This window comes from Anabrus simplex, chromosome 12 (assembly GCF_040414725.1).
Source record: "Anabrus simplex isolate iqAnaSimp1 chromosome 12, ASM4041472v1, whole genome shotgun sequence".
NCBI lineage: Eukaryota > Metazoa > Arthropoda > Insecta > Orthoptera > Tettigoniidae > Anabrus > Anabrus simplex.
In genome coordinates, this window is record NC_090276.1 from 9,528,174 (window position 1) to 9,551,699 (window position 23,526).

At 37.2% G+C, this 23,526-nt stretch overlaps 1 protein-coding gene across 1 annotated transcript in view; it reads right to left on the reverse strand.

Annotated features, from left to right (window-relative positions):
* LOC137502823 (NF-kappa-B inhibitor alpha-like) overlaps positions 1-19,744 on the reverse strand; it is a 43,857-nt gene extending 24,113 nt beyond the window's left edge. Inside the window, exons 1-3 of the mRNA XM_068229870.1 lie at positions 19,694-19,744; positions 15,038-15,156; positions 5,148-5,341 (exon numbers count right to left, since the gene is read on the reverse strand). Coding sequence (XP_068085971.1) covers positions 5,148-5,341; positions 15,038-15,096 — 253 coding nt within the window. The 5' untranslated portion in view covers positions 15,097-15,156; positions 19,694-19,744. The remainder of the gene's footprint in view (positions 1-5,147; positions 5,342-15,037; positions 15,157-19,693) is intronic.
* Between the last annotated feature and the right edge of the window lie 3,782 nt (positions 19,745-23,526).

Consider the following 23,526-nt stretch of genomic DNA (forward strand, 5'->3'; position numbering starts at 1 on the left):
TAAAATTGCAATGAAGGCACACCACTGAAGATATCAACATGAAAGTTGGCACACTTATAGAATATACATCACTTAGTATCACTGCATGTAAGTCATTTCCCTAAACCAAAAGCGTTTAATGTTAAAAAATAATAAATATAGAAGCAAAGTTATAAATTTCAGATTTTGAAAGTTTGGAAGTAATTCTAGGAAATAGTATTCACAATCCGAGTTTGTTATTCATTCACAATTAAGTATTTATTTTCCACCTAGTCGATACAATGATTGCTTAAGGCAATTTTTAATGGTCAAAAGTGGTACATGTTTCGTATATTATCAACATCTTCAGCCACATAACACTGTTTAGATGAAAAATGTATAAAATTGACAAAGTAATGCTTTAGAGGAAGTGTCCTTAAAATTAACATAAGATTGACAAGATTAAAACAAACAAATAACTCAAGAGAAAATATATAAATTATTTCTACAATAGAAAGCAGTCGTCAAGGAAACACTTGTACAATATTCCATAGAGAAATTGTCCTAATAAATATTCTTTTCTTAATAATTCATGAAAAAAGATCAATTTATAAATTAAAAATTATACAATTTACAAGTAATTATCGAAATGAAGAAATCCTGATATCACAGTGCGGCTCTTATTATTAATGTAGATGAAGATATAACTAATTCCTAGTTGTCAAATCTTATTAAGCCTGCTTTCCTTTGGAATAGTAACTCCTGTCATTCTTTCACAGTTTTGCGCCAGGTGTAATATTGATGATGCGTTCTTCCTTGCTCTTGCACCTGAGGAGGTGGAGGAGCGGGGGATATAGGTGTGTCAAGAACTTCCTTGCTGTCACCTATAGCTTCAACTGAGGAGGAATAAGTTGTAGGGCTATCTGTAGGAGGAGAAATTCCAATTCTTTTTTCGTGATCCTTCTCAAGCATTTTCAAATATACTAGAATTTGATAATATAATGGATTCTTATATTCTACAGCCTCATTAAGGTTATCATTTTTCTTTACAAGTTGGTCTAGATGAATGTACAGGTCTTCATATGTGTTCATTAAGCTGCCCTTTTTTAACTTTTTTATGATGGTCAGGTCTTGTTCTATGTTGGTAAATTTATGACCTGTGGCAGTCATGTGTGATCCCATTGCTGAGAATCTTCTATGTTTTTCAGCATTCACATGTTCCAAATATCTAACTTTAAAATTGCGGCCAGATTGTCCTATGTATGTATTCTTACATTCAAAGCATATGAAGACCTGTACATTCATCTAGACCAACTTGTAAAGAAAAATGATAACCTTAATGAGGCTGTAGAATATAAGAATCCATTATATTATCAAATTCTAGTATATTTGAAAATGCTTGAGAAGGATCACGAAAAAAGAATTGGAATTTCTCCTCCTACAGATAGCCCTACAACTTATTCCTCCTCAGTTGAAGCTATAGGTGACAGCAAGGAAGTTCTTGACACACCTATATCCCCCGCTCCTCCACCTCCTCAGGTGCAAGAGCAAGGAAGAACGCATCATCAATATTACACCCGGCGCAAAACTGTGAAAGAATGACAGGAGTTACTATTCCAAAGGAAAGCAGGCTTAATAAGATTTGACAACTAGGAATTAGTTATATCTTCATCTACATTAATAATAAGAGCCGCACTGTGATATCAGGATTTCTTCATTTCGATAATTACTTATAAATTGTATAATTTTTAATTTATAAATTGATCTTTTTTCATGAATTATTAAGAAAAGAATATTTATTAGGACAATTTCTCTATGGAATATTGTACAAGTGTTTCCTTGACGACTGCTTTCTATTGTAGAAATAATTTATATATTTTCTCTTGAGTTATTTGTTTGTTTTAATCTTGTCAATCTTATGTTAATTTTAAGGACACTTCCTCTAAAGCATTACTTTGTCAATTTTATACATTTTTTATCTAAACAGTGTTATGTGGCTGAAGATGTTGATAATATACGAAACATGTACCACTTTTGACCATTAAAAATTGCCTTAAACAATCATTGTATCGACTAGGTGGAAAATAAATACTTAATTGTGAATCTATTGAAGTGCGATACGGACCATGAAGCTGATTTTATGTAATTTGTTATTCATGTCAGTAGGAAGGCTATATTATTGTTTACTATCATGGTAAATATCACGATTCTATGTCCATTACATCCAAGGATAGATTAAAATGTTTAAAGTGATGTAACACTGAAAAATGTAAGCCATTTTTGCATAAAACACACATTTCTTAAATCTGATATAAAAGACTCACCAATGAAGATATTACCATGCAATTCAGTTGACCTATAGAAAATGAATCACTTATTATCACTGATAATGTGTTGGACATCTATACCGTCTGGTTTGAATGTGAAAAAAGTAAAAATATTGGAAAACCTAAATTTCATTAGGAAATTAATTTTAACCAAATATTCTCAATTGATTCTGTCTGTAGGCCCTATTAGCACTTTAAAAACTGTTTGTTCCTGAGACCATATTTTCTCAATTATGTAATGTGATGTACCACTAACCTATTAACACTTGTGTTTTGGGTAACACTCTCCGTGTAGTCCCTTGCTACACCTCGTACAAATGGTTCTGGATCTCCGCTTCCTCCCCTCTGAAGTACAGACACAGCACCTGGACTCCCTCCTATCAGGCAGTTTTCTCACACCTGGTGGCCCTCTAGGATCATTCGCTGAAGCATTCTTTGTTTGCAACCACTCACCCCCTAAATGTTCAATGATCTCTACAATAAAGCGTAGCCTAGATTTCAGTTTTCCTTGACCTCTTGCATGTTCTTTATATAGAATGTAAGAATTCAGGACCATTCTGGCGATGATATTAAATGCCACCTTTTTCCAATATCGAACAGTTCTGCGCTCATCTAGGTAGGCACACATCATATCAGAGCTATCAATGCCCCCCATGAATTTATTGTAGCTGTGGATCACTTCCGTTTTTTTCACAAGCTTTACGGTGTTCCCCCTCTTAATTTCTACTTCCCTAGAGTTAGCTGTTGCCTTACTGGAGAGAAGAATAACAGGTGCCCTTTGTGATTTCTTCTCCCTGTAGGCACAGGCCAAGACAGGCCCAGAACGACAATACAAAGTTTCACCTATTCCAAACTTCCTTTTACAACTTTTAGGCAGATACTTTCTTGAAACTTGAAAAGGTCCTTTACAAGTGGAACAGACATAAAAAAATTGTCCACAAACACATGGTGTCCTTTCTGTAAGTAGTTCCCTAATTTCAATAGTCTCATGACCACAGTGTACCCCAGTCCGCACTTAGCAATATTGTCCTTGTCTTCTTGAGACCTGGCTCCGCGGTATGTGAAGAATCCCAAGCAGTACTTTGAAACTGAATCACAGAGCATCCCGAATTTTATACCCCATCTATGATGATGTTTATTGGGCAGATATTGCATTAGGCATGTCCTGTTCTTTGTCCCCACCCGACTTTCATCAATACTCAGTTCCTCGTGAGGAGTGTAGTGGTGCCTAAATATGTTATTGGCATGGTCAAGTAAAGGCTGAAATAGAATACAGGGATCATAGGTTAGATCACCTGGTAGAGCACACTTTTCACTGTTCACTAAATGAAAAAAAACCTGAAAATATGTTGAAACCTATGGAATGAAAACATGTTCGCAAACCATGCAGTTGACTGGGATGAGAAGGTTGACCAGTATGAGGCACTGGTAGCTTTCCTGTTTATCCCCATATTCAGAATGCAAGCCAGAAAACCTCTCATCTCAATTAGGGTTACGTCCTTCCATTTACGAAGTTATGGAGATAGCTTGTCCTTATTTTTGTTCAGGAATTGATGGGCATAGCGACTGGTTTCTGAGACCATCAGATTTAAAAGAAAGGAGGTAAAAAACAAATTGAAATATAAAATAGGAGCGGAATTTGGTGGTGGCATATGCTTAGGTCCTGTCACTTCCTGATACTGATGAGGGAGTGGGATGGGCTATTCCGGGGCTAAGATATCGCGATAATCTTCGTCCTCCAAATCTCTATCCACACTAACATCACTGTCTGGAGGTGCTGGATTATTATCATCATCGTCTACACTTTCCGATACGGACAGAGAAATATCACCATCACTTGAATAATTGTCAAGATATTCAGTGGTATCATCGTCAGCTAAATGAACTCTCTTCGCCATGTCGCGTGCGATAAATAACTAGGCCTAACCTAAATGAACTATATCTTACACTTCACTATCACTATGCACCTAATTACCTAAGAAAACTATTTCAATAATGAACTAACAAGTAAACTAAATATACTGCCTACGATACAGCCTAATTTCACTATATAATCACGAATGAAAACAGAGAGAAATGAACGCAAGTTTGCCGCCAACCATGATGTAAACAAGACACGGAACTCCAGTGAGCACATGTTTCAGACCTCAAGAATAACGATAAATACTGTTAACCGTCAGTTCCTGCGGAGTATAACGTGAGATAAAACTGTACTCTTCTTATTCCGTGCAAAAAAAATGCTATTTGGCGCGTAAATAATGAAATAATTATAATAAAGGCGGGTAACGACGGATCGTTACCTTGAAAGCCAAAGGGTTAATGGTACTTATCGCTAGCGATGGTATTTTTCATGTAGCGGTACTAATCATGAGTAACGTAGACTTACTGTGTTCCTCACATTCTGGTACTACTCACAGGTAATGTAATACACACAGGTTACACAGACCAATGGTGTTTCTCATATGGTGGGTACTAATCACAGGTACTGTAAACCCACAGTAAACCACTCTCTGCTGCTACTAATCACAAACCTATTGAGTACCAAACATAGTGGTATACTCGCAAATAAAGGCAACCCATGGTATTACCCACGTGATGTTACTAATCACAAATAGTTTCATGGTCCTTATTAAATCATCCCTTCGTCGACTTTTTTAGTCGCCTCTTATGACAGAGGATACCGTTGGTTCCTTGACAAGGCATAAGCCAAAAAAGTCTATACCATGTCTAGAAAAAAACTTTGATGCAGGGACACGTGACCATGTACGCTCAAGGTGGAATCGCCCCTGGTAAAATGTAATTGGTGTCCTCAGAGAGTGTCCATGTAAAGGCATCTGTCTGGGTAAGTTTCACCGTACTTACTTGAGATGCAGGTTATTTTGCGCAGCAGCTCAGCTACAGGCTGGTTCTGGCTGTTCTCGGCTATGGACAATGCTGTCTCCTCGTACCAAGAAGTCGCGTAGGGATCGGCTCCATGTCTCAACAGTCTTTCGATAACAGAGATTCTTGCACTTTTGGCAGCCAACATCAGAATGGTGCGTCCAGTTGATGGTTCCCTGTCAGAAGCATACTTACTGTAAAGGACTGAATGAGGCACAAAGCACTTTCAACTAAATAAATGTTCATTCTTAGGCCCATTGCATCAATATTTCAAAGATCCTGCCCCGGTCCACTATTAACACACTGGAGACTCGCCTCGAGAATTCTTGCTTTTATGGACCTCATGTTTCCTTGATCACTGCTACAATCTGCTGACGAAATTATAATTTTTCTAACGTTGTAGTCGTGGAATATTGTGTAAGGTAACTATCACTCCATCGTCTACTTTTCTTAAACCTTCATAACAAAAATAACATCAGAAATGTCAAGCTTCAGTGGAGTTTCAGTGCAGCTGTCAACATGGTGTAGCACATGCAGTTGCTAGCAGATACGGATATTTGTGATGAATTATGTGCAGACCGGTTATCAGAAGTACTGGTACCTAGAGACACTGAATTACATTTCTAATTACTGTATGTGAGAGATGCTGACAATGATTTTGGAACTTCTATGTCAGATCGTAGACAACAATCTTGTGTGTTGGAATACAGTGGTGACTGAGACACACAAAAGTAGAGTATAGATAGCACGAGTGATACGCAGTTGGTATAGATACAGTCAGCGGTTTCTTGAAAGATAATTCAGTTTGTAATTTAGAAGTTGGAGGTCATTATTATCTAGAATACTTTTCCCATTACACGAGTTTGAGTACAGCACTCTAATTTTGTCCTTGCAGGTTCAAACTATCTGGTCATGAGGGTTAACAGACCCGGTCATCAATATGTTAAGAAGATCAAGCAGCAGACATGGTTATACCTCATACTGACAGTAGTACATCAAGGAAAATGTCAATATAATAAGAATTACTTTTAGAACTAATGAATTTGCAACATATGGAGCAATACAAGATGTACATTTTTATACTACTTCAGCACATTTTTAACTGTGTGTCTTGATCACATATTTTAACTAGTATGTAGTTTCAGAATAACAACATTGAATTTATCAAAAGATATTTTAACCATCAAGTTGAAAAATACAGTAGTCTCGTTAATCCGAACTAATTGGGACCGAAGCCTTTTCGGACTAACCAGAAAATATTTCCTAATAATAATGTTACTTCTTTACGTCCCGCTAACTACATTTATGGTTTCCGGAGGCGCCTAGGTGCCGGGATTTTCTCCCGCAGTTCTTTTACGTGCCAGTAAATCTACTTACACTAGGCTGACATGTTTAAGCACCTTCAAATACCATTGGACTGAGCCAGGATCGAACCTGTCAAGTTGGGGTCAGAAGGCCAGCGTCTCAACCGTCTGAGGAAAATAGTTTCTGCAATACAGTACAGTAATTTGAAATCTCCACTCTTTATCAGTTACGTTAATAAAATGCTGTATAAAATTACAGTAGGGTAGTTAAGAACCTGGTGAGGAGAAAACGACAATGAAAATTACATTAACGAGTGGATGGAAGCCAATTACAAACAGACCAAGAAATTGTAGCTATGGTGTAGAAAGAATCTGGAGTTGATGAGGAACAGAGTGACGACGAAGAAGACCACCATGAACAACTAGTGTCACATTCAGATGCCACGGCCGCCTTAGGACTTGCCGTACGCTACGTCAAGCAACGCTCCGCTGCTACGCCCACTGATGTGATGTCTATGAGACGCTGGTTTAACACTGCACCTTCGAGTAGGTTCCAATCACTACGGCAAAAGAAACTAACAGACTTTTTAAAGTTAAACGACCGGTGATGATGGTTTATGATGTGTAATTATGTTTCTCTAGTGAAATATGACTAATAAAATGCAAGTAAATCTTCATTCTATAATATGTTCTTTAATTTCAATAAGGAGAAATTTTTTAAAAATTGAATATTTCATTTTGGATTAACCGGACTGTTGGATTAACGGGGTTTGGATTAACGGGACTCTAGTGTATTTCATAGCTCATAGATCTGAAACTTGTATATGTTACTATCTAATGATTACTAATTAATCTTGAAGATTATAAGGCATTAGTTGGATAATCAAAACACTCATTTTAGGCTATTGTTAGAATGGGGTCACCACTTCCGAAGGCATTTTCGAGCTACTGCCAGCAATTATTTAGGCTGCCCCTTTGATGGGAAACTAACGCTGCTGATGAATAGTGTACTTGTACTGTTCTCCAAGTCCTGTTCCACAATCTCCACCATTACGAAGTTCATCTTCTCCGCTGTACATTCCGTTGAGGTCTTCACTCGTAACTCTGAGCTGGGACCCTTACCAGATGCTACACACCGGGTCAATGTGTTCTGGGACTAACATAGGCAGGGGTGCCTCTGAAGAAGGTCCCTACCTGCTACCTGCTTCGAGACTTCGACAGCAAGAAATGAGAGTAAATTTCGGGTCAGCGAGATGAAGTTCCTGAGGAGTATGGTAGGGAAGACGAGGAGAGACAGAGTAAGAAATGTTGAGGTCAGAAAAGAGATAGGGGTAGTAAAACTGAGTGATATGATGGAGAACAATAAATTGAGACGATTTGGACATGTTATGAGGATGGAGGAAGGAAGGATACCAAAACAAGTGTTGGGGGCTAAGATAAAAGGAAAGTGGGCAAGAGGGAGGCCCAGAGCAAGATGGATGGACTTGTTAAGAACGGTATAAGAAAAAGAAGACTGGACTGGAATACAATTACTGAAGACGAGTGGAGGAAGGAGAGGCAAAGGTGGAGAAGTGCCATCAACACCCCGACCTGGCAGGAGCTGGACAAGGGGAAATAAAAATGATTAAGGTGACTATTGAACAGGTGGAATCTTTAATATTTTTATATTGTGAAATAATAACGTTAGTGTTTGATTTAACACAGCTCTTGCAGACATGAAGTTTTTCTGGGCAAAATATATATTTTTATGAAGAAATCAAGGTATATGTTATCAAGAAATCATGTTATGGTTTGGGCAAAGCCATCAGCCAACCAGCTGCCTGGTCCATAATATTTTGTTGGCTATGTCAAACAGCACACTTGGGCCTACCTGCAAATGTTTAACAAGTGACTGCTTCCAAAACTAACGACCAGAGGAACAGCTGATACCATTACATTCCAACACAATGGTGCTCTCCCATATTATTCTCAGAGTGTTCAGAGATGGCTGAAAGAATCAATGGATTGGACATGGATAAGAAAGACTTTCCTGCCTCAATGCCGTGGCTTCACAAATCCCGGACCTTACCAAACCAAACGATGTGCTCTAGGGTCTTGTTAAAGAGGAGGTGTATAAAGTGCGGTACATGAATGATGATCACCTGAAAGACTGAGCTCGCCTAGTACTTCGAACGAACACCGGTATGCTGCATCAAATGCACAAAAGAATGTGGCTTGTGCTCGTGTTAAGGCTGTTAATTGAGCCCTTCCTATGTTGATCTCAACAGGGCTCCATTTTAACTTATTTTAATTCATTTTGATGATACACTCAGGTGTACTCCAATCATCATCTTCCTGATAAGTTTCTGCTTATGCAGGTCCTTCACAGAGCCTCTACCAATCTTCTCTTTTTCCCCACTTTCTATAATTCATCACTATCTCCCATTGTAATCCTCTCCGATTTACGTCATCTTCAACGTGATCCCTCCATCTTGTTCGTGGTCTTCCAGATTCTGTCCATTCCAGAGCTCTTCTTGGTAATCTTTCTTGTCCCATTCTTTTGAAGTGTCTATTTCTCTCCATAGTTTCTTTTATAGGGTTGATCTGTAGAGTGTTTTGTATGTTTCATTTCTTATCTTGTCCCTCCTTGTTTTACCCAAGATCCCTCGCAGAAAGCGGATCTCCGCCGCTTGTAATCTACTCAGATTTTTTTGTCCAAGTCCAATATTATGATCCATAAGTCAATATTGACAAATAATATGATTTATATATAATCATTTTTTCTTTGGTAGGTACTTTCCAATTTCTAATTATGTCCAATACACAGTAATAAAATTGAGCAATTTCCTATCCTCTCCAAAATTTCTACCTTGATGTTTCCTTTTCGAGTTAAGTATTTAAAAGCATCTACTACTTTAAGAATTTTTCCATTACACTGAACATCCTTCATAGTTTTGTTTTCTCTACTGATTTCCATTACCTCACTTTTCGTTAAACCTATTTACAAGCCTGCTCCTTCAATTGCCCTCTGCCACGCATTTAGTTGTTCTTCCAATTTTGTTCATTTTCTTTCCACATCATTACAATCATCTGCATATGCTATGACTGATATCAGTTGCTGTTGACCCTTTCCTCATAACGTTGTCCATCACTATATTAAAAAGCACTGGTGAACGTACACTTCCTTGTCGAACTCCTCTGTCTGTTCTAAACCATTCTGATTTTTTGCCATCTATTATAACACAGTTCAGACATTTGTTACACATGCTCCTAAGTTTCAATTGCATTTCTCTTGACTGTTCCATTCTATTCAGCCCTTACCATGTCTCCTCTTCTAATCTTGTCATAAGCCTTTTGTATATCTATGAATGCAACTGTGATGTCTTTCCTAAATTCCATTTTCTTTTCTACTATTTGTCTAGCTTTAAATATGGCATGCATTGTTGATCTTCCAGGTCTAAATCCTTGTTGTCCATCTCTTAATTGTGAATCTATCTTGTTTTTAATTTTAGTACGGTTATCTTTTCATAAATCTTCATGCAATGACACAGTAATGCTATTCCTCTGTACTTCTCACAAAGTGCCTCATTACCTTTTTTAAAAATAGGTACAATAACTGCCCTTGTCCAATCATCAGGAATGTCTGCATCAGTCCATACTATCTTCATTATTCTATACAGCCACTGCATTCCAATAGGTCCTGCAGCTTTCATCATTTCCACGGTGATGTCATCTATTCCAGGAGCTTTGCTATTTTTCATTTCTAATACAGCTTTTTCTATATCTGACATTTGTAGATCTCTTCCTATTTCATCTGATCATTTATTCGTCCCTTCCACTGTAATGGTGATATTTATTTTATTTTCATCCATTTCCTTGGGTTCATTTGTTTCATTTTGTCCTTCATATAGATTTTGGACGTATTCTTTCCGTACTTTCAAAACTTCTTTTTCTTCTCACACAGGTTTTCCATTTTTGTTGATGACTTTTGATGTATTAACTTTTTGCTTCCTTCTGTTACCTAATAAGTGGTATATTTTCTTCTCATTCTTATAATTCTCTTCTATCTCTTTCGTACATTTTTCCCCGGACATATTTTTAGCCAATGCTGTAACTTTCCTTACTGCTCTGCTTGGTCGTTTCCATTTGTGTCTGTTATGTTCCGTTCTGTTTCTGAACCATTCTCTCCATGCATTATTCTTCTTCTTGCCTACAGCTGTAGGGATATGGCGACCCCATCGCCCAGACGGTAACCACTGCAATTAGCCTCCCGAGTACTGGCGGGTAAACCATAAACATGTCAGGCACCGACCAACTAGTGCATAACAAAATATAAATGCAAAGATCTACGGTAGGCCCAACAAGCCAGTGGTAGCGTATTAACATCGCTTTCAACAATCAAACGAGCCTTGGATCGAATGTAAAACCAATACAAAAAGTGGCAAAGCCTTCGTGTAGATCTGTCAGGTATGACGGCCAAAATGGCTCCGATGATAGACAAATCTGTTGAAACAAAAATATAAGGACTGGGACTATTAATGTAGTATCCTTAGAAAAGGATGTGAGAATTCAAGAAATCACATGGATAATGACAGACAGAGAGAAACATACTGATAATGGGACCAAGTGAAATAAGAAGAAGAAAAAAGGGAGTGATAGTAAGATGCTGCAGAGGGGATATAAAATGTAGTGGTGAGAAAGAAACAAAAGAAGAAATGATGTTGCAACAATAGTGGCTAAAGAACTGGCCAACAAAGTACTCGATGTGTACTTGTTTGCGACAGAATAATTGAAGTTCAGTTAATGATGGAAGGAAATATCCTCGATATAATCCAGGTTTATGCTCCCCAAATATATTGTGAAATAGGTGAAGATCAATCAAATCAATCAATATTGATCTGCATTTAGGGCAGTCGCCCAGGTGGCAGATTCCCTATCTGTTGCTTTCCTAGCCTTTTCCGAAATGATTTCAAAGAAATTGGAAATTTATTGAACATCTCCCTTGGTAAGTTATTCCAATCCCTAACTCCCCTTCCTATAAATGAATATTTGCCCCAGTTTGTCCTCTTGAATTCCAACTTTATCTTCATATTGTGATCTTTCCTACTTTTATAGACGCCATTCAAACCTATTCGTCTACTAATGTCATTCCACGCCATCTCTCCGCTGACAGCTCGGAACATACCACTTAGTCGAGCAGCTCTTCTTCTTTCTCTCAATTCTTCCCAACCCAAACTTTGCAACATTTTTGTAACGCTACTCTTTTGTCGGAAATCACCCAGAACAAATCGAGCTGCTTTTCTTTGGATTTTTTCCAGTTCTTGAATCAGGTAATCCTGGTGAGGGTCCCATACACTGGAACCATACTCTAGTTGGGGTCTTACCAGAGACTTATATGCACTCTCCTTTACATCCTTACTACAACCCCTAAACACCCTCATAACCATGTGCAGAGATCGGTACCCTTTATTTACAATCCCATTTATGTGATTACCCCAGTGAAGATCTTTCCTTATATTAACACCTAGATACTTACAATGATCCCCAAAAGGAACTTTCACCCCATCAACGCAGTAATTAAAACTGAGAGGACTTTTCTTATTTGTGAAACTCACAACCTGACCTTTAGCCCCGTTTATCAACATACCATTGCCTGCTGTCCATCTCACAATATTTTCGAGGTCACGTTGCAGTTGCTCACAATCTTGTAACTTATTTATCACTCTATAGAGAATAACATCATCCGCAAAAAGCCTTACCTCCGATTCCACTCCTTTACTCATATCATTTATATATATAAGAAAACATAAAGGTCCGATAACACTGCCCTGAGGAACTCCCCTCTCAACTATTACAGGGTCAGACAAAGCTTCACCTACTCTAACTCTCTGAGATCTATTTTCTAGAAATATAGCAAGCCATTCAGTCACTCTTTTGTCTAGTCCAATTGCACTCATTTTTGCCAGTAGTCTCCCATGATCCACCCTATCAAATGCTTTAGACATGTCAATCGCGATACAGTCCATTTGACCTCCAGAATCCAAGATATCTGCCATATCTTGCTGGAATCCTACAAGTTGAGCTTCAGTGGAATAACCTTTCCTAAAACCGAATTGCCTTCTATCGAACCAGTTATTAATTTCACAAACATGTCTAATATAATCAGAAAGAATGCCTTCCCAAAGCTTACATACAATGCATGTCAAACTTACTGGCCTGTAATTTTCAGCTTTATGTCTATCACCCTTTCCTTTATACACAGGGGCTACTATAGCAACTCTCCATTCATCTGGTATAGCTCCTTCGGCCAAACAATAATCAAATAAGTACTTCAGATATGGTACTATATCCCAACCCATTGTCTTTAGTATATCCCCAGAAATCTGATCAATTCCAGCCGCTTTTCTAGTTTTCAACTTTTGTATCTTATTGTAAATGTCATTGTTATCATACGTAAATTTTATTACTTCTTTGGCCTTAGTCTCTTCCTCTATCTCAACATTATCCTTGTAACCAACAATCTTTACATACTGCTGACTGAACACTTCTGCCTTTTGAAGATCCTCACATACACACTCCCCTTGTTCATTAATTATTCCTGGAATGTCCTTCTTGGAACCTGTTTCTGCCTTAAAATACCTATACATACCCTTCCATTTTTCACTAAAATTTGTATGACTGCCAATTATGCTTGCCATCATCTTATCCTTAGCTGCCTTCTTTGCTAGATTCAATTTTCTAGTAAGTTCCTTCAATTTCTCCTTACTTCCACAGCCATTTCTAACTCTATTTCTTTCCAGTCTGCACCTCCTTCTTAGTCTCTTTATTTCTCTATTATAATAAGGTGGGTCTTTACCATTCCTTACCACCCTTAAAGGTACAAACCTGTTTTCGCATTCCTCAACAATTTCTTTAAACCCATACCAGAGTCTGTTTACATTTTTATTTACCGTTTTCCACCGATCATAGTTACTTTTTAGAAACTGCCTCATACCTGCTTTATCAGCCATATGGTACTGCCTAACAGTCCTACTTTTAAGACCTTCCTTTCTATCACATTTATTTTTAACTACCACAAAAACAGCTTCATGATCACTAATACCATCTATTACTTCAGTTTCCCTATAGAGCTCATCTGGTTTTATCAGCACCACATCCAAAATATTTTTCCCTCTGGTTGGTTCCATCACTTTCTGAATCAGCTGTCCTTCCCATATTAACTTATTTGCCATTTGTTGGTCATGCTTCCTGTCGTTCGCATTTCCTTCCCAATTGACATCTGGCAAATTCAGATCTCCCGCTACAATCACATTTCTTTCCATGTCGTTTCCCACATAGCTGACTATCCTATCAAATAATTCCGAATCCGCATCAGTGCTACCCTTTCCCGATCTGTACACTCCAAATATATCAAGTTGCCTATTATCTTTAGAAATGAAGAGGAAGAGTTCATCACTAAACTGGAGGATGCTGTAACGTCTAACAAGACTGTGATTATAGGAGACTTCAATGCTAGAGTTGGTAATGACAGAGGAGGATATGAAACAGTTATAGGAAGCCACGGAGAAGATCACAGAAATGATGAAGGGGAGATGTTATTCGACATGTGTCTGAGAAATATATGGATCATTAGTATTGGATGGTACAAGAAAAGAGATAGTCACAAGTTTACCAGATACAGTTGGAACTTGCAACAGAAATCTATAGTTGATTATATACATCAGAATATGCTTGACAGACATGAAAGTGATACCAAGCATTAATCTTGATGGTGACCACAGACTATTGGTGGGGACATTGATGAAATTCAGAAGGGGTAAATATGGAGGAAAAAGACAGGCAAAAATCAAATGCTGGAAACTAAAAGATTGAGAAATCCAAGAGATATACAGGTAAAAGATTAAAATTCAACTTCCTAAAGATGGACTCAAATGTTTTAAATAATTTTAACACTGATGATGGATCTTAAGAGTCCGAAAACTGGTTATGGAGTCTGCTGATACGACTGTTCGTGATTGATAACAACAACAACAACAATAATAACTACTCTCATTTATGAGGAAAAGGCGACTGACTTTCTACGGGCACATGAACTGCCTGAAACCCTTCAGGCTCACCAACAGAATCATCACAGTGACAAATAGGGGAAAGGCTTCCAAGACCAAGTGGGTCACCTCGGTAAAATCAGACCTAGAGGAACTACAGATCCCATTAGAGACCATAGAGAACCGATCTCAGTACCGACAGGCCATCCTGCAAGGAGTCTTCCCACTGTCCCTCACAAGCAAAAAGAGTACAGGGACCACCAGACCTAAGTGGACGGATGGAAGGAAGCAGGCACACAGCGAGAAAAGGAAAGCATAACTGGGCCAGGAAAAAGCAGATCATAGCTAAGAGTTAAGACGAGGCCCGTGGTCCCTAGTAGGCCAAACCGAACCAAAAAAAAACAATCATCAGCACTGTTTACTAAGATGGTTTTGATATTTTATAAGTATGAATGTCTGAAATGCTACAAGCCTTTTAATAATGGAACGTCTATATCACAAGGACAAGTATATAGAGGAAGAATAAAGTGAAGATAAGTCTTACATTGCATTGACATTGGCTCCGTAAGTAATAAGCCACTGCATGCTCTGTTCCTGCTCCATGTCGACAGCGTGGAATAGGGCCGTCCAGCCGTTATCATCACGAGCGTCAACGTGCGCTACCTGGAAGAGATGGAAAGCTTACAGTTCTTCAAGGCTGAACAATCTCATTGTTTGTCCAGCTTCCTTCTGGTACCACATCAAGATTGAAGATCTGTCAATATTTCATGTGGTATGAGAGGAAAGCTCCAATACCAGTAACAAACATTCAGGACATAGGACATTATGATGCAACAAGTTTATACGTCTTTATCCAGCGAAGAATTCCTGCCAGGGTTATGGGCGCGTTTGCAGATAACACTCCACTGGAAGAAATGTGTCTTGCTTCTTATGAGGGGAACCTGTGAAGTGTAATACAACACAATTCCCCAGAAACTTTGCTCAGTAAAGGAGGGGGGGGGGGTGGGGGGGGGTCGAAAAAAGCGAACACAAGTTTCGCCTTATCCATAGACACTGGACCATTTCCGAGAAAATGACTGTTCCGTCATTATCTATTTGCCTTTTACAGCGTAACAAGTCCAACTGATGCAGTTGTGCAACGGCTATTATCACGGCTTCATACTTTTGCGTCCCGTGTTCAAATTCTGATGATTTTTTCTTTTGTCCCATCTATTTACGATTACTACACAAAGGTTTCTTATCAAGTTAGTGAATACCGTGGTGTTATGTTCATTGTAAAATTAAAACTGGGTTTCACAATAAGTGTTATGCATTTATTATATACGTAGGCAAGTCAGTATGTATCTGCAATTTTGTTCTAATTGTCTTCAGCTTGGCTCTATGATGATGTGTGCTCACCAGCCGCTAGATGGCACTGTTGTCTACATCTCCGGTAGATTTCAGCGTTATCAGATCAGTACAGCTTGCGCTGTTGAGATGTAAAGATGGCCGCGCCGCTCGCTGTTTGCACCAAGGAAGGACAGCGTTCCGTAATCTGTTTTTTGTGGTCTGAGGGTGTACCAGGAGTAGAAATTCATAGAAGACTTTCAGCACAATATGGGGACAATGTCACAAAATTGCAATTCATCACAAGCACAAAACTATACTTGTGTCCAGCGCCTGACAATGTGCAGCCACTCGGAGCAGCTCGGCTACGTCCGGTCCTGCTTCTATCTGAAGTACAAAATTTGTATTTAATAAGACACTTCTGGCATACACAGCTGACAGCAGTAGCAAGAGTAGTTAGCCTCTCAAACAGCTAGATGGAACGCAGAAGTGATGTCGCCAGTTTCTCGCAGGAATCTCCACTGTCATATTAAGCTTTGTGCTGATAGCTGATAGCAAATACAGTAGAGATAATACGCGACACTTACGGATTTCGCCTTGCTAAAATGGGAGACAATTTGACGGTGGCGCTCCTAGTGACTTGACCTGAACAAATCGCGCTAAATTCAAATATCAATGGAAATGTATATACGGAAATGGATAAATAAATTACGTCTAGAAAGAAAGTGTTATTGAGATATTAACTTCGAAGTTGCTAAAGCAATTCTGGATAAATGAATGAAGAATTATTTAAAAGGTTATTATTCAAAGACTGAAATTAGACACGTAAACAAGATATGAAATGGGTTGCTGTGAAATGGCTTGATCTTTCATTTATGCATTACTTTTTTTTAGCTTTAGAATTCCTGCCTGAACTCTTACGGTTGGATTTGTCTTTTTTCTCATTTAAAAACATTGTATCATCACATTAAGACACTTGTCAATAACAATATCGGCACATTCCTTACACATATGATGCAATGAATTAGCATTTAATAGCTGGACAATTTTCCTCTTAACATGAAGCCTACTAACAGAAAGATATTCCTTACACATATAATAATAATAATAATAATAATAATAATAATAATAATAATAATAATAATAATAATAATAATAATAATAATAATAATAATAATAATAATAATAATAATAATAATAATAATAATAATAATAATAATAATAATAATAATAATAATAATAATAATAATAATAATAATAATAATAATAATAATAATAATAATAATAATAATAATAATAATAATAATAATAATAATAATAATAATAATAATAATAATAATAATAATAATAATAATAATAATAATAATAATAATAATAATAATAATAATAATAATAATAATAATAATAATAATAATAATAATAATAATAATAATAATAATAATAATAATAATAATAATAATAATAATAATAATAATAATAATAATAATAATAATAATAATAATAATAATAATAATAATAATAATAATAATAATAATAATAATAATAATAATAATAATAATAATAATAATAATAATAATAATAATAATAATAATAATAATAATAATAATAATAATAATAATAATAATAATAATAATAATAATAATAATAATAATAATAATAATAATAATAATAATAATAATAATAATAATAATAATAATAATAATAATAATAATAATAATAATAATAATAATAATAATAATAATAATAATAATAATAATAATAATAATAATAATAATAATAATAATAATAATAATAATAATAATAATAATAATAATAATAATAATAATAATAATAATAATAATAATAATAATAATAGGGTCAACTGGGGCAAATGTGGGACAGCTAAATGTTGGGGTAAAAGAGGGACATCATCATATCTCCTTACAAGTAAATTATCTGTAAGCTTTATTAGTGGCAATACATTATTTTGAGTTTATTGAATGGCAGGCAATAACTAAATTACAAAAAATTACCATGTGACGAGCAGGAAAAATAACGAAAAATTTACAATCATTTTCAGCATTAAAAAATTTGGTTTCTGGTAAGAAATATTTATAATTTTTGAAAAAAATGATCTTGATACAAGTAATTATTTTTAACCCACATCTAAAGAAAGCATTGCAGAAACTGTCTCTAAAGCTAAGTATTTGTATGATCAATATTAAGAAAGAAATTCTTATTTTCATTTCCGGGGCAATTGTGGGACAGTTGTTGGACCTTCTTTTAGGTTACTTTTGTTTTAAAACAGAAGAATTTTTAGACATAATAAATACGACACCATGTAGTAAACAGAAATTGACTAAACCAAGAAAAGAGAAGGCTAGTCCAAAACCTAAAACTTTAAGGTGAAAGAGTGAGGAAGACATGGAAGAATTGGAAAGCAGCGAAAGCAGTGATGAGTTTGTAATATCAAGTGATTCTGAAGACAGCTGTAACTTAATCAGTGAAAAGGAGACATCAGGTGCAAAATTAGGTATTTTAGGTTTACACCAGTCAGATTTTGTTTTGGTGAAATTTGAAGTAGCCAGGAATGTGTTATACAAAATGTAATTGATGATAATGATTCTGAAGTGATGTGTCTAAAAGTGTGCAGACAAAACAAAATATGGTATTCAGGCCAGATGAAGATGATGTGACTTTAATTAGCCATGTGAATATTATAAAGAAACTGCCACAACCTAAATTTGTTTGTATTGGGGATCGGATCCGTAATAAATTTTCCGAGTCCATAGATGTAATGGAGAAAAAATATAGGGTCTAGGTCATTGGATTAGGCTACTTTGACATATTGTAGACTGTAGCAGTAGCCTATTCGTTTTTCCAAACATATATTTTATTATGTACCTGTGGCGTGTGTGTGTATCGAGTGATGTTTTTGCTTATTTCAGATATATTAAATATAAATTTTTGCCAAAATTTTAATTGGGTAATATGTATGTACAGTGGTCATCTTTTATCCCAAGTGTTATGTATTTTGGTGGGAAATAAAAGTGATTATTCTTGCTTTAAGTATCAAGTAATTTTTACCAGTTAACAAACCTGTTTTTTAACTAACGAAAAACAGCATAATATTGGGCTAATTTTTATTTTAATCAGTCACATAATATGAATACACTCTATCCCACTATTGCCTCTCATTGAATTATCACTGTGTCCCTCTTTTGCCCCATGCTTGTCCCAACATTACTCCAAACCATGGGATAATTTTGGGACACAGTTTTTGTGGAATTGCTAAACAGTTGTAAGATTTAATAAAATTTATTCTTGGAAATGAACTGTGGGTACCAAATTACATTAATTTAACATAATGCCAACTTTCTACTTTGAGATTTAGTGCCCTAGAAATTGAAAGTTTTCATTTTTGTCCCAGAATTACCCCGGTTGGCAATAATAATAATAATAATAATAATAATAATAATAATAATAATAATTTTTTGTTTTACGTCCCACTAACTACTCTTTTATGGTTTTCGGAGACGCCAAGGTGCCGGAATTTAGTCACGCAGGAGTTCTTTTACGTGCCAATAAATCTACCGACACGAGGCTGACATATTTGAGCACCTTCAAATACCACCGGACTGAGCCAGGATCGAACCTGCCAAGTTGGGGTCAGAAGGCCAGCGCCTTAACCGTCTGAGCCACTCAGCCCGGCAAGTTAACATTTAATAGCTGGACAATTTTCCTCTTAACATGAAGCCTACTAACAGAAAGATAATCTATAAAATCCCGGCTTTAATCTGAGAAGAGGGATCAAAGAAAGAAAAGTATGAAAATGTTGTCGATAGTGATGCTTTGAGGAATATTTACGTACAATTAGAGTAAAAATGTAACATACCCTTGGTTGTATAGTCGAGGATTTTTAAAGACGCTGGCCTGGAAATGATCTGAACAGATCTTTTAATTCTTATATAATCGTAACGTCCCTTCTTTCTTGTACACCTTATCCTAATCACTTTTGTGATATTTCAAAACCCACAGATCACACCTACAACAACACATCGGTATTGAAGGTTAACTGCTGCACTATACAATAAAATATGCGTATTACATTTTAAGCCAGTTAAAATATAGGTCGAGCAGGTCAGAAGATTATGAAGTACTATAAAATTCTCTGTCACTGGAAGAATATATATGCAAACACAATATTACTTACATGCTTTCGTAAAAATAGATCAACTACCACAGCATTCATTAACTTTATTGAACGGATATATGACACACTAGATGGGAAGGGTGCATGTTTAGGTATTTTCTTGGACTTAACAAAAGCTTTTGATATAATTGACCACAGCTTGCTTTTAGAAAAGTTATACATGTATGGAGTTCGGGGAATGGCCTATGACTGGTTCAAATCATTTTTAGGGGATAGAAGACAGATTGTTGAAATATCATATACCGGTACTGATTTGAGCAAAAATGTAATTAAGAATGTGTATTCCTGTGCCAGAAACATAGATCATGGTGTTCCACAGGGGTCAGTTTTAGGACCATTATTATTTTTAGTATTTATTAATGATATCGTCCAAATTGTTGATGATATTCAAGGAGTGCAATTAACTTTGTTTGCAGATGATATTACTGTTTTTGTAGCTGATGAAAGTTCTGAAGGGTTAGAATTGAAGGCAGGCAATATAGTGAGTAATATCCTGAGCTGGCTTGAAGATAATAAATTAATTTTAAGTAAACAGAAAACTTCTGTGATTAGATTTCACCATAAGATTAATTTAAATATGGAAGTTAGTCCAATATCATTTGGAGAGACCATAATTGAGTACTCATCATCAACAAAGTTTCTTGGCTTGTGGATGGATGAATCATTAACCTGGGATAAACATACAGAGTTTATAGGGAAAAAGCTTAGTAGAATTTATTTCATGATAATATCTTTGAAAAATAGTTTTAATTTAAAGGCTTGCCAAATTATGTACTTTGCATATGTCCATCCCATACTAACCTATGGAATCATTTACTGGGGGAATTCACGATATAGCGAAGTCATCTTTAAGTTACAAAAGAAAATAATTAGAGGAATGGCCGGTGTCAGTAGGAGGACAAGCTGCAAGAAATACTTTAAACTTTATTTTATTTTACCATTGCCTAGCCTTTATATTTTCCATACACTTGTATATATGAAGGAGAATGTAAACAGCTACACCATAAACTCTGATGTACATAGGTATAATACTAGAAATAAACACAGTCTGCACATAGAACCACACAAAACTAAGCTATATGAATCAAGTTTGAGTTATGCAGAAGTACATTTATTTAATAAATTACCAGACTACATTAAGCAGATAAAACCATGTTCAAAATTTAAGAAAGAATTATTCAAATTTGTTTCTAACCATTATTTTTATTCTATTGAAGAATACTTAGCTCTTGAAAATTAACTTATGTATCACTTTTTTTTAAAATCTGTGCCTCTTTACCACATTGTATATACACTGACTGACATTGACAATGCAACACCAAGGAGGAGTGGTTCGAAAGAGATGAAAGTTGGGGAAAAAACAGAGACGGCACGGATGAATAAGTGATGTTTATTTCAAACCGATATGCAGGTTACACAATGCGCACGGCATCGACTCAGTAGGATGTAGGACCACTGCGAGCGGCGATGCACGCAGAAACACGTCGAGGTACAGAGTCAATAAGAGTGCGGATAGTGTCCTGAGGCATGGTTCTCCATTCTCTGTCAACCATTTGCCACAGTTGGTCGTCCGTACGAGGCTGGGGCAGAGTTTGCAAACGGCGTCCAATGAGATCCCACACGTGTTCGATTGGTGAGAGATCCGGAGAGTACGCTGGCCACGGAAGCATCTGTACACCTCGTAGAGGCTGTTGGGAGATGCGAGCAGTGTGTGGGCGGGCATTATCCTGCTGAAACAGAGCATTGGGCAGCCCCTGAAGGTACGGGAGTGCCACCAGCTGCAGCACATGCTGCACGTAGCGGTGGGCATTTAACGTGCCTTGAATACGCACTAGAGGTGACGTGGAATCATACGCAATAGCGCCCTAAACCATGATGCCGCGTTGTCTAGCGGTAGGGCGCTCCACAATTACTGCCGGATTTGACCTTTCTCCACGCCGACGCCACACTCGTCTGCGGTGACTATCACTGACAGAACAGAAGCGTGACTCATCGGAGAACACGATGTTCCGCCATTCCCTCATCCAAGTCACTCTAGCCCGGCACCATGCCAGGCGTGCACGTCTATGCTGTGGAGTCAATGGTAGTCTTCTGAGCGGACGCCGGGAGTGCAGGCCTCCTTCAACCAATCGACGGGAAATTGTTCTGGTCGATATTGGAACAGCCAGGGTGTCTTGCACATGCTGAAGAATAGCGGTTGACGTGGCGTGCGGGGCTGCCACCGCTTGGCGGCGGATGTGCCGATCCTCGCGTGCTGACGTCACTCGGGCTGCGCCTGGACCCCTCGCACGTGCCACATGTCCCTGCGCCAACCATCTTCGCCACAGGCGCTGCACCGTGGACACATCCCTATGGGTATCGGCTGCGATTTGACGAAGCGACCAACCTGCCCTTCTCAGCCCGATCACCATACCCCTCGTAAAGTCGTCTGTCTGCTGGAAATGCCTCCGTTGACGGCGGCCTGGCATTCTTAGCTATACACGTGTCCTGTGGCACACGACAACACGTTCTACAATGACTGTCGGCTGAGAAATCACGGTACGAAGTGGGCCATTCGCCAACGCCGTGTCCCATTTATCGTTCGCTACGTGCGCAGCACAGCGGCACATTTCACATCATGAGCATACCTCAGTGACGTCAGTCTACCCTGCAATTGGCATAAAGTTCTGACCACTCCTTCTTGGTGTTGCATTTGCTCTGTCAGTCAGTGTATCTCTTTATTTATAATGGCATGTATATTACTGTTTTATCCTTTGTTACTGTAAATATGATTATTGACGTGTCCCATATCACTGTATGATCAGTTGGACGAAATAAAATACAATACAATACAACAATGTTCTTGTCACAAGGGAACCTGAAGAACGACCGCGCATTTTTCTCTACGTCGTAATTACTGCAGCCAAACACAGCACATACCTTTCCCCTCATGTTGAGAGGAGATATCAAGGGATGACACACACTACTATTTATTTATGTCAACTCCCTGAAAACGCATAAATAACACCAAAAACTTCACACAAAAATACACGTGCTCTTATGAGAGAATCAGTACTGTTCAGGTCTATCCGCTAGAGTGAGCTCCAGTAGCCGTCCCTCGATATATCGCTCAGTGACGCGTATTGATCTCTGCGGATCTCTACTGTATTTGCTGATAGTGACTTCACCAGCTTCAGGTGGCGTTGGTTGGAATCGTATACGCTACTCGATTATACGAGCAAGTTGTATATCGAGATGTTTAAGTCGTATTCCATTATATCGATGCGATATAATAGTTTTATTACAGCAAAATGGCCATGTAACCAAATACAGTATTTGATGTAACTAAGTACATTAATTTTAACATTTCCAAGCCACAGAGGTCTCATTCTTCTGAACAGAACTTAATCAATGATTTCCCTCTATTTGGACATTTTAAGACGTGGTATCTATCACATTCACGATCGCACAATTTACACATGCATCCAAATTCAGGTTCATGAAATGTTTTGGTTTTGCAAAGCTTAAAGTGAAAA